At 39.3% G+C, this 16,920-nt stretch overlaps 2 protein-coding genes across 4 annotated transcripts; both read left to right on the forward strand.

Moving 5' to 3' along the window:
• Position 1: 1 nt before the first annotated feature.
• On the forward strand, positions 2–8,618 carry LOC138004328 (DNA-binding transcriptional regulator BolA-like). 3 transcript variants are annotated; one of them, XM_068850812.1, is made up of 8 exons: positions 2–83; positions 1,267–1,375; positions 4,652–4,722; positions 4,919–4,972; positions 6,208–6,259; positions 6,349–6,413; positions 7,396–7,464; positions 8,142–8,618. In XM_068850812.1, exons 2-8 carry the CDS (start codon positions 1,366–1,368, stop codon positions 8,220–8,222), a joined length of 402 nt encoding a protein of 133 aa, XP_068706913.1. In that variant the 5' UTR covers positions 2–83; positions 1,267–1,365; the 3' UTR covers positions 8,223–8,618. The 3 variants fall into 3 exon arrangements, with proteins under 3 accessions (XP_068706913.1, XP_068706911.1, XP_068706912.1); XM_068850810.1 differs by lacking the exons at positions 2–83; positions 1,267–1,375 and adding an exon at positions 4,097–4,261; XM_068850811.1 differs by lacking the exons at positions 2–83; positions 1,267–1,375 and adding an exon at positions 4,325–4,382.
• Positions 8,619–14,565: 5,947 nt separating this feature from the next.
• On the forward strand, positions 14,566–15,858 carry LOC138004331 (beta-1,3-galactosyltransferase 1-like). Its single transcript, XM_068850813.1, has one exon. The coding sequence runs from the start codon at positions 14,629–14,631 to the stop codon at positions 15,835–15,837; it is 1,209 nt and encodes a 402-aa protein (XP_068706914.1). The 5' UTR covers positions 14,566–14,628; the 3' UTR covers positions 15,838–15,858.
• Positions 15,859–16,920: the final 1,062 nt, after the last annotated feature.

The following is a 16,920-nucleotide window of genomic DNA, read 5'->3' on the forward strand; positions in this document are numbered from 1 at the left end:
GGACTTTTCCCGCGCTCGATACAATCCTCCTGCGAATTAATTATCCTGCAGTTTTTTGTCGAATTTCTTCATGTTGAGACAAGGTAATTTACTTACTTTTATAGAAAAATCTCAATAGATGAACCTATGGAAATTATTATACTCTGGATGAGACAAAAATATCGCGTATATATTTTAAAGTAACAACTGCAAAACACAACGCAAAGGGGAGAATCGAAATGAAGCTTGAAGCTTGACGTAAACTGTAAAGGCATCTGCGGCAAGTTTTCCATTTCTGATTTACTTTGGCAAGTTCATAAGAACGGAAATTGTTTTATTAAGGTGCTCCGGTACTGAGAACACCAACATCTGACTGTCTGTAGATCAAAGTGAATTGAAGAATTTTTGTTTTACAAGATTTGTCTGAGATCAGCTTTGGGCCATTCCATTTGATATACGTACCTCCTCCCGCCCCATCGAGGGTGTCTCTAAGAGTTTACACCCTTAGGATAGGATAGATCAAAGTGTCGACACATTCCCCTCGGAAAAAAGGGGGGATCAGGGTTACCCCTTTATACACTTTATACTGGGTGCTTACCATTTAGCCAAAAAATCCGGAAATTTCGGTTTGAGGTCAAATGGAAAAGCAATTTTCCGGAAAATCTTTTCGGAAATTGTGGACAACCTCCAGAGGTAGTCCTCTTTTACCGTTCGGAACGGAATTCGCAAAATTCCCTTACCATTTGCGAGAATCCTTCCGTTTCCAGGCCCTTTCTCACAAGACCGAGTAAAATATGCGGGATGGAATGCTGTGAAGTAAATGGTAAGCGCCATTCTCATCCGGTTGGTCATTAAATTCGGAAAATCGCTTACCTTTATGCAACGATCATTCCATCCGGATTATTTGGCTAAATGGTAAGCACCCACTTACTCCCCTTGATTTCCAAGTCCCTCAGTGGGTAGAATGTGGAGGGAGGGGGGAGGGGGTGGGTACATAGTAAATTGATGGAATGGCCCATTCGCATCAGATTCTAGTCAATTTTTAGATCCTTGAAGAAATCAGGTCAGAATAATTTAAGTGTGCCACACAAAGTTTCAAGATGAACCTTTATGAAGACATACATGTATTACATTGAGCAAAGTAACTGTTTGCGTAGCTGGCAATCTGCAACAACAGAACTGCGAGCAACACAGGCTATATATGCGCAAGTCTTAAATAAAAGTGCTTACCCTGCTCTATGTTGGGATCCTTAGGCTTCATTCTGTTTTTTACTGCTTTTTATTTAGAGATTTTTCAAACAATTAAGAAGTTACTCTGACACTACGAATCACCTCACATTAAACAGCAGAAAAACAAAAAAGTGATTAAGAACCTACCTCCCTTAAATGACACAAGGTGAGCTGTATATTTTAATTAATACTTTTTATACAGTCATATTTTTTATATTTTACATTTTCAAATACAGTTATTTTGCTGTATACAAGTCTGCAGGTATGGGATACCTGTGGTTGATGAGCTAAAAGTTGATAAGTGGTTGTGTGTTTAGTGACCTGGCCAATAGCCTGCATGCAGGCTCCCTGCACTGAATGGTGCACGACCAACAGCTGGGGAATTTGAGCATGGAAAAGAAGACCCTGCAATGGTCTCCTTTTCCTTGCTCACTCCAATTCCCCAGCGGTTGACTGCACGCCATTCAGCACACGGAGATCCTGTGTGCAGGCTACATGACCAATAAGTGGAAGGGAGAACTAGAGAACAAATTATGTTATGCAAGCGTCAAATTAATGCTGACTTTAGTCACACAGTCATTCATAGACTAGGAAAGCAAAGGACAGTCAAACCTACAACAAAAGACAGATAAACAATGGTGGTTGCTGACAGAGAATCTGACCAGGACTCTGATTTTTCAGTTCTCCTTTCCACCATTGCCAAGCAACTTGTATTCTATCCTTTCCGACGGGCGCATTACACCTTTCCATCGATTTACGCATTTGTAAAATTGAAGCACATGACTTTGTAGAGCCTGCAGACCAGTGGGACTCATTGCCCATTCAGGACCTACAGTCTCAGACATAATTAGTTGGGACAATTCATGCCAACATCCTCTATTCCATTCTCGTGGGTTCCCTGCCCCTCTCAATGTTGTTTATCGCAGTTCAGTCACCAAATCTTTCACCACAGCTTTGAGAGGGAAGGAAGAGGCAGAAGTGTGCCAACAATTATGTCTGGGACTGTGTAAAAGAGGAATTCTTGGTATGTGAGTCCTCGGTGTCTGCATTAATTGGCAGCAAATCGTATCACACTTGTGTACACGTATCAGAGCGACATTAAATGTGGGGAGTAATAAACGATTGTGAGCTGAATAGAAAATCATTACAGGAAATAATTGTTCGCTTATTTTCATAAAAGAGTGCAAAGTTAAAATTAAAATAAAAAAAGATAAAGATTTCAACGGTCACGTTTGGGTTGAAGTAGCAATTGCATGATACCTCAACATTTTTCACATGGTTAAACATACATCTCATCTCCGGTGCCATCTCAGCTACGCAACCCAAGTATGGTCGCCACAGTCCATTGGCTTGCTAAAACAACTTGAAAACATGCAGCAGCATGCAACTAAACTTATTTTGAAGCTTCCCTACCGTTGCGATGTAACTTATAAGACCCACCTTCAACTAAACAATCTATTACCCAGCTCATATTGGCACGAGTTTCTGGATATAGTATTTTTTTATAAAGCTGTAAATAACTTAGTTTTCATATATAGTGAAGCTCTGCCTGTAGCTAGACAAACAACGAGATTTACCAGGTCATTGAGCAGCAATGCTATTACCGGTACTTATATTCTGAAGCAAAGTAGAACTGTAACTTATCAACGTTCTTTCTTCATATGTGCATTTGCTTTTAGCAATTTGAACTCTTGTTTGCTTCCTTTTTATTTATTTTCATTTTTTGTTTTGTTTGTATGAGTAGCTTTAGTTATTATTTTCATTTAAGAGGGATTCACTGTAATTGGCTAGGCTGTAGTGGTCTCCCTGCCTAATAATCCTATGTTTACCAGGCCTTCTGATAGGGTGCGATTAAAAAATGCAAATTGTGCGATTTTTTCAGGGCAGATTGTGCGATTAAAAAGGCCAATTATGCGATAAATAATGTAAATTATGCGATTTTTTTTCTCAGCAATTTTAAGCTTGTTTTATAAGGTTTCAGGTTAAGAAAAACACTTTTTTGCTGCCCTAAAGACATTTTGAACACAAAGGAACAGTAATTACGTATCTCGATCGACATTAGTTGGGATAAATAAAAAAAATGAGGTCTTCTGCACTACCGGTGCACCACGTTAAAAGTTGAAAGGACGCAGCTAACATGCCAAATGAATGATCAAGGTGCTTGTCAACCCCGAACTTCCGAAGATGGTCAATCACAATAGGGCCATACCCCCATTTATACGAGAGAAAATAAGCCGCGGGTTTCTCTGGCCGCGGCTTACAGAACACTCGAATGTTCACCCCGTATAAATGGTACAAAATCTACGTTCACATCTTTTTCAAGCCGCGGCTTATATTGACCTGGGAATATATATTCTTATAAATAGTTCCTTTTGCGTATTTTGTACACCGTGGCCAGAGTAAGCCGCGGCTTATTTTCTCTCGTATAAAAGGCCCTAATATTGCACGACCAGAAAAACATCAGTCCATCGTCCACGTGGAGCGTTTCTTGCTCGATCGTGAGCTGTGAGATTGGGCGGAAGGTGGGAACTTCCTTCTTCGTCGAAGGAAAAGCGAGCGTTTTCACAACAAACTTATCCATGAGTAAGATTTTATCAGTTTTCGACGAAAGAAACTACATTTTGCCGAAAAACTTACAACTTCGCTTATTTGTCACAAATCTCTTCTCGAAGAGAAGGCAACTGTGTCATTTCAGTGGTGTGTATATAAGGGTATGTTTGTGTTGCACCAATCGAAGGAGACTCGTACCAGGTCCCCGACATGAAAAATAAGGCCTTGAACTTCGAATGTTTACGAAATCGAAGGTGACAAAGGTTTTTCAGCCTTTTTCCAAAATAAATCATCTTAAAAATGGCGTATTTATGCAGGAATTTGTAAGAAACGTCTTGATTTATGTTTAATTTTATGAATTTTGTGCGCCCTTTTGTGAATTATGCGATTTTTCGTGAATTGTGCGATCGGATGCGATTTGAGGTCGATTGTGCGAAATCGCACCATCGCGTAATATCAGAAGGCCTGGTTTACAAATATATTGTATTCAAATTAGGGGAAGGTAAATAAATAAATAAATATGGTTCAGGTTGTTGATTATTTTATGCGACCCTCCTTTACAGCAATTAGTTGTAAAATATGCTTAGGCATGGATGATATGAGCTTATTGACAGTCTCGATTGGTATGGAGTAATGTCTTGAACACAGAATATGATTCTGTGGTAATTTGTTTCTCAGTGACCTGTTTCTCTAGTTTACGCAATATTTTAAGGCTTGCGCTGAATACAGTTGTGCAAACTGGATATTGTTAACATTATGGGTTTCTTTTAGTACAACCAACTTGTGTTCTATCCTTCCCACGGGCACATGACACCTATCCATCTTTTCATGTATTCTCTGATGAGTATAATATTATTTAAGCGCCAACAATGTTTTCATTGTTGTCCTTCAGTTTGGGCAAAAACATTGCATAGTTCACTTGAGAGAAGGGCATTTTGCAGATTGTTTTCAAGAACATTTGGGGTAAGAACAGCTATTAATAATAGTCTGTACCACCTACATTTTAAATTCAATATTCCATTGCTGATCATTAATATGTTATAATATTATAATATCCTTTTTTGTAGTTGTGTTTTGTATTTTTAATATTTATCTAGTTTGTGTAAATAATTTGTATGTTAGTCTGTTTTTTCTTTGTCTTGTTTAATTTATTTTCCAGATTATGACATCTGTGCAAGATGCAATTACGCAAAAGCTAACAAAGGAATTCGAGGTGGGAATTACATGTAGTCTCTGTGATGTGAGTTCAAGGGTGGCACAGTCGGTTAGTGCACGGCCTTGGTGCAAGAGGTCCCGAGTTCGATCCCCGGATCTCACATCCTTGTTTCGACTTCTTTCCTTTCAGAGTAGCCTAAGTAGCTTTAAATACCCTTAAAACAGAACACTGATGGAAAGGGAAGGGGGGGGGGGGGGGTAAAATGAGCACACCATATACCTTTACCTTTTAATTATCTTTACCTTCTCAGGAGAAAAGGGCATTGCACTGTAACTGGCAGTTGTTGATGTATGCTATAGCATACATGTTTATATCTTATGGCTCAATTTTATATTTGGTTCAAATTTTTTCAAACAAACTTCTAAGTCTAGTTCTATTTTGATTTTTTTCTTTGTTTTACATTATGGATTGTGGAAAATGAACTCGATCAAAAAATTTTAAACCAAGAAAAAATTTGGACCACAACATCCTTTTTACAATAAAGTTTGGAAAGAATGCAGAGAAAAGGGCAAGCATTTTAATAAATGCTTGGGAATCATTAGAGCAACAATACAATCCTGGAGCAATTTTTCACTGAAGTTTCATTGTCCGTAACTAAAAGGATTTGCTACATGAAGTTATGATATTAATATTATGCCCTCCTCCTCCTCCTTCCAAAGCAATGTTGAAACACTGGTAGGAACATTTGTGCATCTTCCTGGACAACATCGTCCTGGGTGGGGTGGGGTGGAGTTAGGGGCACCCTTGGCCTTCTTTTCAAGTTTAGGCCCAAGTCTCAACTCTTTTCTCTGGGATTGTAGGTTTCTGTCATGAATGAACTCACATAGACCTCTTTCATAATGTCAGCCAAATAAAATAGTCTTATGTTTTAATGCTAATAATCCATTCTAGCCTCGCTTCAAAAGAATAACTTATTTTGTTTCAAAGTGAGAGCAGTAGGTCTAATAAACATAAAGACAAAAGAATGTAAAGGAGGTCAACATTTATGAAAAAGGGTCTATTGTTCTCAGTAATTCGTAATACAACCTGGATAAATAATTATTGTATGCTTATCATAAAAATGGTTTCTAGTCACTGTCAATGCAGTTTTCTGGTTAGCAAGGTTGCATCTGTCATGTGGGCAGCATGCATAATAGGATTGTTCAGCATTTTCCCACACACTGAATTCAACTGGAAGGATCCGGTTTTTCTTCTTTTGTTTTCAATAGATTTTTTTTTAAATTCTCTTTCAGCCTGTTCATTTAGATGTCATGAACGAAAGCTACATGCACAATGTTCCAAAAGGTTAAGCTGCCTTGGAGATTTTTTCCTTCGATCATTTCATTTAAGTGTGGGAGGGTCTGATAATTTTTTTTTTTTTTCGTGATTCACAGGTTCAGAAACTCACTTCAAAGTGGTTGTTGTATCAGAGACTTTTCATAACAAACCACTGATACAGGTCAGTGGCCACTGAAGTAATAATAATTATTAAAAATCTGCACATTCACTATTGCTATGCCCTTTTGCCCCTTATTAAAGCACTACTATGATCAAAAAGTCAGTTCTCGTTTTTCTTCACATTTTGAAAATACTCGCATTGAATGTTCAACATGCAGAATTTTTTGGTAGTAATTTCAAAAGGAAGACTGTTTATCCACTCTTTTCATTTGATGGTCCACCATTACTTGGTGCGGTTCCCACCAATAACCTTTCAGCAAATCTGGATTTGAGGAAAAAGTGACATCATTTTCTCACTAGCTTAAAAATGACGTGTTTGAATGCGGCTTAATTAGTATGCAGCACAAGAGAAGTTTTTGGCTTTCAATTTGTCAAATTCATGTTCTGGATACTACTTAAGCCGCATTCACACACTGCATTTTTTAAGCAGGTAAATGGCGTCACTTTCTCCTCTATCTAACTCTCTGAAGGCTAATATTTGTCAGAACTACAGCAAGTTATGGCAGACCGTTAAATGGAAAAGTTGCTGTTAAAAGTAAATTTTCCTCTTGAAACGATTGCATAGAATCTCGCATTTCGAGTATTCAGCACAAGAACTTTCAAAATCTGAAGAAAAAGTAGGAGTGATTTTTTATTGTGGTAGCACTTTAATCTCTCCAGAGCTGGTTTACGCAAGTTATGCAAACGTTTTGGTGTCTTTTGTCCTGATAAGACATTACTGAGTTTGCATATGTTTGCTTGTGCTTGCTAGCTTGTCATTCCAGGTATGCAGATGCCGTAGTTGAAATACGTTGCTTGGCGACAGGCGAAAGGACAACTGAAAAATCAGAGTCACAGGCAGTATTCAAACCTACAACCTCCATAACACTGTTCGGATGCTCCACCTATAGAGCTAAAAGAACTGCAATATTTGAAAAATGAAAATTAATTTTTTTAATTAATTATCTGTGTCATGTAAACAATTTGGTTTGTTTTCTCAACAGAGGCATAGAATGGTGATGGACATCTTAAAGCAAGAATTGGAAACTGGAGTACATGCTTTGTCCATACAGGTAATAGCAGGAAGAGATATCAGGGTAATCATCAGCCTGAAGTTGTTCCTAGAATGCTTTTTGTTCGATCTCTCCATGATCTCCACCATCTGGAGAAATGTCTTTGCACTGGTTCTAAATTCTCTGTGGACTAGTTGGGTTTCTTATGCAAATATTCCTACAAAGTCTTTCTAATCAGAGCAAATTTGAGCTTAAAAGCTCAACTTCAATTTTAACCTTGAGCTTTGAACCTAGTCGTATACAAATAGATTATCATTTATGCTTCCTTCCTCTGAAGAAGATAATAAATTTGATTTCAGATATACCAATGATGCATTTTTTTTAAGTTGACTTAAATTCTTCATGGTCAAGACACATACCTTATTGTGTAAATTGTTTTGTATAAAGTATCAGAAGATTTATTTTTAAAAAAAGCGTGATAGTTTCTCAATTAATTCTGGAGGGATGCATTTTGTATTCATAAATCTCCATTTAGTAAAGAAAAACTTGCATTCACCTATGAAGAACTTTTACTTGGTTGAATACTCCTTTACACTATCATTTACAAAGTTTTGTTGTAATTTTGCCATCGTTTTTATTTTGAAAAAATGGAGTAAAATTGTATGGTCCTTGTCCAATTAGAGTGCAGTAATTTTTCTCCAATGATAACTTTCTTTTTTTTTATTTTTGTTGCACAGGCCAAGACCCCACAGCAGTGGGAATCCAGTGGTGGGATGGTGCCCAGGTCACCTCCTTGTTTGGGTGGCAGTGCTAGATGACCCAATAAAAGCAATTAACATTATTTAGTTATGATTACAAACTGTGGAGCGATTGTAGAATAGACCTAATCGGCTAACTCAATGTTGTACCCAATTCAAATCTCCCGAGATTAAGATCCTTTGTGTATTGTATTTGCATGATAATGTAGCATTCATATTTAAATGATATGGAAATGCCTGAAACAAAAGGTTTTATTCCCAAAGGGTTTGAATTGGGTACAACATTGAGTTAGCCGATTAGGTCTATACCCTCTCACTAATGTATTCTTGTGGTGACATCCTTTAATTAAATGCTATTCATATGCAAATTAAGTGAAAGAGTATTCTAGAATCCGGTCCAAGCTGTTTGATCAATTGCGTAACTGTCCAAAATAAAAATATAAGTTTGTGTGCAAATTGCCTGGCTAACTGAGTAACAGACGACACTAATCGTGGCAGACTGACTTGGTGATCGAACCGTCGACCGACCGTTGCTAGACGGTAAATAGGGAGCTTTAATAAGCACTCGATGTTTTCGAGACGTGAACGGCAACCAAAAGTGAGCTGTTTTCCATTGTAACTTATCTTAATAGTTTACAGACATTTATATTGCTAAGTATCTTTTTTCCAAGTGAAACTATGATCCTCGCAGTTATGAACGCAATTTTAGGACTACAACTAGGTTTGAACTCGTGACCTCGCGATGCCGGTGCGACGCTCTCGCTAACTGAGCTATGACTGCTATGAAGCCACTGATGTTGGGGGCTGGTCATTTATGGGTTCAAATGTTCCCGTGATGAGTGAATCAATGGACGAAATTTTGATATATGAAATGAATTAATTGCGTTCATATCTGCGAGGATCATAGCTTCACTTGATTTCATATCCGCAGTTCAACATATGATTCGTTTCATATGTCATGTCGTCCGTCTTTTCTCCATTCGAGATGAGTAGTTTAATAATCTGGGAGACACTACTGTCCTGGAATGCAAAATGTTCCGGTTGCCGTCCGCGTTTCCAAAACGTGACGTGCTCGAGGAGGGTGCTCAAGGCTCGAAATACCCTGGGTGCCAAAAGAATCTTTTTCTCAAGGTCGAAGAGAACGCTCAACGATTCCAAATCAACGGTCGAGGACGAAAAAGAAATACCTCTGATGGTGGCACGATTCCATGCGTAGAAACAGTTCAGAGTTCTCGTCAAAGCAGTTTTGGACGCCAAGCTGAGAAGGCAACCGGAAATGAGATGTTTTCCGTTTTAACTGGTCTTTGCATAACCACATTGATATTGCTAATTATTAAAAACTGAACTACGGAAATTAGATTTCCAGCATTTTCATTGGCTCGCCGGACACAGGCTATCAGTTCATATACCTGCTGTACCTAATATGGTCAAGAACGCGTCAGCAATAAAGCAAACTGAAAACATTTTTGCAGCTCTGAGAAAAATGGCCGACAAGAGTTGTTTTTGGCCGGAATTGACCGAGCAAGGTAATTAAAATCAACATGGAAGAGTTGTTGATCCTGGAGTTTTAAATTAAACAATAGGGAGCTTAAGCACATGCGTTTTTGAGACGCGGACGGAGAACAGATACTTAGCAATATAAATGTGGTTGTGTGAAGAAAAGTTAAAAGGGAAAACAGCTCATTTCCGGTTCACATCTACATCTACATGTTCCAGCACTCGGCAAAGTCCCTTTTTGACTTGTGGCTGTTTCTGCTTAGGTGGCCTCATACACCACAAGCCTTTTTAGAGATATCACCGCCAAGCCGGCCACTTCTGCTGGAGAGAACAGGACAGCCACAACACCGGGGACTTTATACCCTACTCATCTCGAATAGTGTTTGGGTTCTTTAACGTCCCACAGGGAACTTATGAACATAGAAGACATTTGTGAGACGGGGTCTACGGTTTATAGGCCTTATCCGAGAAGACTTGAAAGTCTAACCATTTGCAGATGAAATTACAAAGGCAGCACTTTCTCCTCAGTTATTTTAAGATAAAAAGTAACTGTGTGTTAGTCCGGCCGGGGTTCGAACCTGCGACCTCCCGCATGACAGCCCGGTGCTCAACCAACTGAGCCACCGGTGCGCGGGTAATTTGTTGTTTTAACTTGTCTTTACAAAATAACATTTACATTGCTAAGTTTCTTTTCTCCATTAGAGATGATTAGTATAAAAATCTGGGACACCACTGTCCTGTCGCGTGAAATGTTCTCTTCCGGTTGCCGTCCGTGTCTCAAAAACGTGGCGCGTCCGGCGTCGCCGTCCTGTAGAAATTTGAATTTACGATATTCCCAGTAAAGACGACAACATTCGTGTGCTTGGGGTAAACTTTCCCGCCGTTTCCCAAGTTTGTTTTTATCTTTGCACATGGGAAGTTGTTCAATCCAAAATGCCTGACTTCAGGAGAACGAAAGCTTGTATGGCATACGCTTAGGGACCGTACGCACTAGGCTGACAAAATTTGTTTCGCTGAACCAAACATCTCAACAAAAATTGTTCCCGCCAAATTTTCAATTTGGTAATCGTGGCCGCACTTAAAAACTTTTTCTTTAGATCATGCCGTGAAAATCGTAAAATGTGTATAGTTTTCACGCCTGACAAAAATTTGTCCTGCTCTGAAGCAGAACGACGGCGCCTTTGAAGTTTGGCAAGGCTTGACAAAATTTGGTGAGTAAAAAATCCCCGTGCGCACTTGTATCACGGAAATGACAGGTTTTTTCGCAAAATAAAAATCTGCCCAGTGCGTACAGGCCCTTATTGAGCGAACAATAATTTGTACTTTTATACGATGTTTACTAGTCAAAAAACCCAGAGTTCCGTACTGGAGCTATGAAGTTACGATTTAAATAAGAAAACAAACGACCAATGCGAGGCTGAGTTTCGTTTCTACTTGGAGGACATTTATAAACCTGCTGAACAGCTTCAACTACCTGACGAGACAACCACTTTAATACAGTGGTTTAGTTCAGGGGCCACAGAGTACGTTTGAAGGTAGGGAGGGGGGCTAGATTTTGGTAAGGATTACAGAAGTGTGAAGGGAGGGGGAAGAGGTTTAGGAGAAAACAACACCATTCACTACTTGCACAAATCCCATAATACACCTCTTACCCCCCCCCCCCCCAAAAAAAAATGTTTTGCATCTTTGCAATTTCTCTTGGGACATGAAGATGCAAATTTTTTGGGGGTAGGAGAGGTACGTATCTTATGGGATTTGTGCACGTGCAAGTAGTGAATAGGAAAAAGTGGGGGGTCCTCCTTCTCCGCGGCCCCTGTACTTTTAGCTTCAATACCTGTATTATGAAAGCATTTCAAGCGTTATCCCGCATCCTTGTGAATATCAAGATTTGTCTTAAGTTTCACAAGTGCTTTTTGCTTTTAGTTGGACTAATCGCCATAGCGTAGCAGTAGATCGTCGCGTTAACAAGAGGCTCCGCCGAATAAATCAAATCTACGTTGTATTAGCTCTTCCTCAAAATACTTACCTCTACAGATTTTACTCTGGTTAACTCTCATCAATGGGGAACCTCTTGCTAGTGAAAAGTTGACAACTGCCTTAGCACAGCAAGAGTGGCGCAGGGGTGAGAGCACTCTCCTCCCACCATTGTGACCCGGGTTCGATTTCCAGACTCGGCGTCATATGTGAGCTGAGTTTGTTGCTGTTCTTCTACACTGCGAGAGTTTTTTCTCCGGGTACTCCGGTTTAACCCTTTCCTCAAAAACCAATATTTGATTTGATTTGAGTTAATTTCGTTAGTGCTCTTGTGCTAAATCCATTGACACTTGCACAGACATTGTTTGATTTTCCGCTTGCACATTCATTTGCATTTTACTACCCGCACTTCTTATTTCTTATACTGCACGCTCACGAGAATCGTATGAGTTGGGCCGCACGGTATGAAGAAGAAGAAGAAGAAGAAGAACCTAAATGAAGTTGTTATTTTATTATTATCCCAGTATTTATAACAAGGGGCAGCTACACGTAGAAAATAAATTTCGGAATTCGCTCTCAGGACCAATTTACCGCTAACTTTGACTGGTTCTGTAGGTAGCCAAACACAGTGCTTAAAGCACACTCGACTTGGGTGCAGTTGAATACACAAAACCAAAGCAATGAACGGAACATAATCAATCTCTTTTTCGTTACTTATAGTCAACCTAGTCTGCGAACGCAGATGTATTTCAGGCGGTCGTTTCTCTCCCCCGAAAAGAACGTCGTTCCTTTTCGGGGGAGAGAAACGACTGCTGGAAATACGTCTGCGTTCGCAGGAGCTATTTACTAAGACACCTACCATGGCCCTATAATGATATACGGTATCAAAACAATATCGTGCTATCTAAGAACGTATACTATTAGAGCTACATATTACGCAAAGATAACTTGAATCTCCTGCTGGGCCCGGTTGTTCAAAAGCAGATCATGAACGCTAATCCCAGATTAAAAATTAACCAAGGAGTTTATTTCTCTACTTCCAAATGCTGTTCAACGCTGATATTCCGCAAACTTTACATTAAAAGAAGTCAATCTTGAAAAGCAAAAACAGGAAAAGAAAATTTCACTAAAAAGTTGAAAACATGAAACAAAATTTTACGTTAATCCTGGATTAAGTTAATCGCCTTTCGAACAACCGGACCCTGGAAGACAAAACGCAGCTCAGTATTATCACATGTTCTGTATTGGGAAAGCAAAATGTACAAGCCGAAAAGGTCTATTAGCTTTTGTTGTAAACAACTGATAATTGTCACGTACAATGTTCTGGTGAGGTAAAGTTCGAGTGTTAGTCAGCCAATGAATTTATCTTGACAGTCTTGATCATGTCTAAAAACGTGGGGAAGGATCACGGAAAAGTGCTTTTGATCACGTGAATTGTGTGTGAAGTCGGCATCAAAGTGGTCAGTGAAAGTAAAGAGAGATGTTTTTGTAAAAAGTTGAGCGGTCAGGGTCGGGTGGGAAAAAAATTGGTAAGATCAAAGTTCAAGTGTTTTATGTAGTTCATGAAATGAGTAAAGTTACGTTAAAAATTTTGTTTGGAAGAAGGTTGATCAAAGGAAAATGTAGAAAATAAGTCAATGAGTATGTAGGCATTTGAAATTCAATTACTGTTTGTTGAAAACAAATAAGAATTGTTACGCAAAATGTTTTTCGGGTCGTAGGATAACCGGATATCGGGTGGAACGAAAACACCAAACTTCCCGGTAACCCACATCAGTTAAAACTGTTGTTAACGGTTAACAGTAAACAGATGATTTACAAGTTTCAATAATGGTATTTTAAAATATTTAATACCTTTTCTTTTAACAATACCGGGAGAATTATAAAATTATGTAATTAGCCCGATGGGATGTGTTACTGGGTCATAACCCGATAGCCGGCTATGGCATTGCGTGCAACGAAAACAAAAAAACTCGTTTCCGGTCGCGCACACAATTCTTTAATACATAATTCCATTAGTCTGTCGCGTAGTCGTCTGTGGTTTAGTAAACTGCGATCAGGATCTATTTTAGTTTCGGGTGGTACGTAATGTGGAGTTGGAGCGACGACAGCTAAAAATGGGCCTGATCGCAGGTTACCAACCCTGATGGGTTAGTGGTTTAGTGGTCAGCGCGATTGCCTCTGAATTAGGAGATACCGAGTTCGAATCCTATTTGGGTTGCGTGCCTACGAGGCAAAAAATCTTATAAATGCATACTCAAATCGTGACCTTAAAAAAAAGTTCAAAGTCCAAAAACGGAGCCGAAAACTCTACTTTGAGCATACTTTGTTCGAAAGAGCAAAGTAATGAACCCCAAAATCGGCAAGAATTTGTGATGCTGATGAGTAATAAAGCAGCTTCTATTTCCAAAACGATGGAATTAATATTACTTGGTGATAAATAACCTCGTCTAGGAGAGTGAATATTCCAAAACAATATCGTGCACTATTAGAGCTACATATTACGCAAAAACAACTTGAATCTCCTGGAAAACAAAACGCAGCTCAGTTGACAGTTATGGAACACATGAAATCCACTGTGTCAAGTTACTGCACTACCACACGTGCGCAATGCGTGCCGGTTTTTCGAGTTACCGCTGCCTATAAATATTGTTTTCGGACGAAGAGACGATTCCATTTATCCAACTTTGCATATTATGCTGAAAGATCCACCTTCATTGTCGGTCAATTGGATCAATGATGTTTTTATCTTAGAAAAGAAACGAAATATCCGTTTTCGGATTAAAGTTTTACAAAAGGAACCCACGTCACCATGAGGAGCGTTACGTGACACTGCAAATCTCCCAGATAGTCGGACCCAAGCCCCCACTTATTTTTCGCATGGATTTTTTCTACTGACCGAAGTCACGCAACTACAGGATAACGAATGACAGGTCCTGGTTGGTGTCAATTATTTATCACGTGTGATTTCAAAAAACAGAGCGAATGTCGAGAAATGCCATGCCGGATAAGAAAACGGAACGCTGTTTGGTTTGGAATAGGTTTTTTAGTTTTTTATCTGCTGTTTTCGTACTCACAACGTTCAGATTCTTATGATCGAAGCCGTTTGAACTTTAATAGCAACAGACTGAAAGTCCAATTCGATGATGTCCGCAACAAAAGACAAGCCAATTCTTCCATCATGGTTTCTGATGTTTACTCGTCTTGTTCACAATTAAATTTTTCTTTTCCGTCTGTCGTCGTGGAACCTTCTTTCTCAGTCCAGGAGTCAAATTTATTTATTTTTGTTCTCGTCACGTCTGGAGTGAGTGAAAAGTTCTCGGAGAACCGCGATGCCATTCGGAATACGTGGTTAAAGCAACATGACGCTAGCGTTTGGTGGAGACATACCTTCGTTTTGGGAAGTGCTGATAATCGCGATGGGCCCAGCGAAAACGAAATCAAACGAGAGGCAGAGCTCTATAACGACATATTACAGTTCAGCAGCATCGACAACTACCACAATTTAGTGATTAAAGTTCTTTCCGGCCTTCGTTGGGCTGTCACGCAGGTAAACCCACGCTTTATTCTAAAGACAGACGATGATGTGTACATACGCTTACCACATTTGATGCTCTGGCTTCGTAAATTTGGAAAGGACCGATTTTACGGGGGAGCTGTTCGAGGCGGCATTTTTCTCGACGACATAGGACCTTTAGTTGCCCGTTATTCTGGTGCTAATCCTGTATCTTTTGACTGTTATCCTGAATATCGTTTCCCGCGATATACCTATGGAGCGTTTTACGTACTATCTTCCGCTGCGACGGAATCTTTACTCCAGAACATGAGGAGATGGAAAGTATTTCCTGTAGAAGACGCTTATGTCGGAGTCTTAGCCAGAGATAGTGGCTTAAAGCCCGTAGATATCCCTGGATTTAAAATAGCCCACCCGTACCTGCAATTTTTCTACCACAGATGTACGTGGAGATCTTTGGTTGCCATGGGACATACTTACAGAAGCTCGCATTTATACTACGTTGAAAGGAAATTACAAGAAACCGATCAACTTAATCTGTCCACGAATTTCTGTGATGTTTATGAAACTCTAACAAATCCTTTCCTCGTTGTATTTACCTGCTTCGTTGTTGTTTTTGCAGTGATAGTGAAAGTTATTAGACGAGAACGAAATTTATTGAATTTATGCCGGAGAGTCACAAGGAAATAAAATAGACAAGAATGGGCTCAGTGCAATGCTTCTCCTTTCATATATATATGTTGATATATGTTCCTGAGCTGCTCTTCCAACTGTAATAGAATTAATCAATTATTTGACAACCTTTATTTTACTTATTAGTAGAATGTTTTTACTGTATGGCAGGTCTTTTTCGCAGGTGACAGGTGGCAGGTAACAAGTAGCATGTAACGGATGGCAGGTGAATGTTCAGCACATCAAAAGTCAATAATTATTTTTATTTTTATATTATGACTAGCTCTGTGAGCAGGCAAGATGAACCAAATCCTGCACTGTGATTGGCTACCCGAGCGGGCAAGATGGAGCTATACTGCCTGCTCGGGATTTCTCACTTGGTCCCGCAAGATTTAAGATCATTTTTTTGGTGTTTTATTCTCCATAATAATAAATCCTTTATTGACCAAGCTTGTTTGGTCAAGAATGCTGGATATTGGCCTTGTTATTTATTTGCATGTTTATGGACCTCAACTTCGTCCCAGTTCATAAACACGCAAAAAAGAACTTGGCCAACATCCAGCCATCTTGACCTCACACTTGGTAAATAACCCATATTATAAACTCATGACACATACAGGTAGATTTTTCACTAGTCTTTTGTTTAGCTTAATTTAAGCATTTTCCATTTAAGAACTTGGTGTAGGGGATTAAGGTTTGGTTCTCATGTGATTTCTGCGATCGTTTTGATCGTTGCTGTCATGTCAAATGATGGCCTTACGATCGGGGCTATTATATAAGGACATTGTACAGACTGTGTGGTCCAGAGGTTAGGGTATTGGGTTTGCATACGGTTGACCCACATTCAAATCCCATCCTGACCTCTGGTTTGGATTTGTTTCCAGTTGTCCTAGATTCAACTCTACCCTTTGTAAGTTGCCTCCTACCAGTTGGGGTTCTTAAGGTAATTCCTTATTATTGCATTGCGCATCCCTACTGCGCATGTGAAGATATCATGTTTCCGTGCGAAAGCTCACTTGGTATTTCATTGGTGTCTATATAATAATAAACACTTAATGACTGGTCCCGAGGGAAACAGTTCATTTTGTTTCCCGAGAATAT

Source organism: Montipora foliosa, chromosome 5 (assembly GCF_036669935.1).
Source record: "Montipora foliosa isolate CH-2021 chromosome 5, ASM3666993v2, whole genome shotgun sequence".
In the NCBI taxonomy this organism is placed as follows: Eukaryota; Metazoa; Cnidaria; class Anthozoa; order Scleractinia; family Acroporidae; genus Montipora; species Montipora foliosa.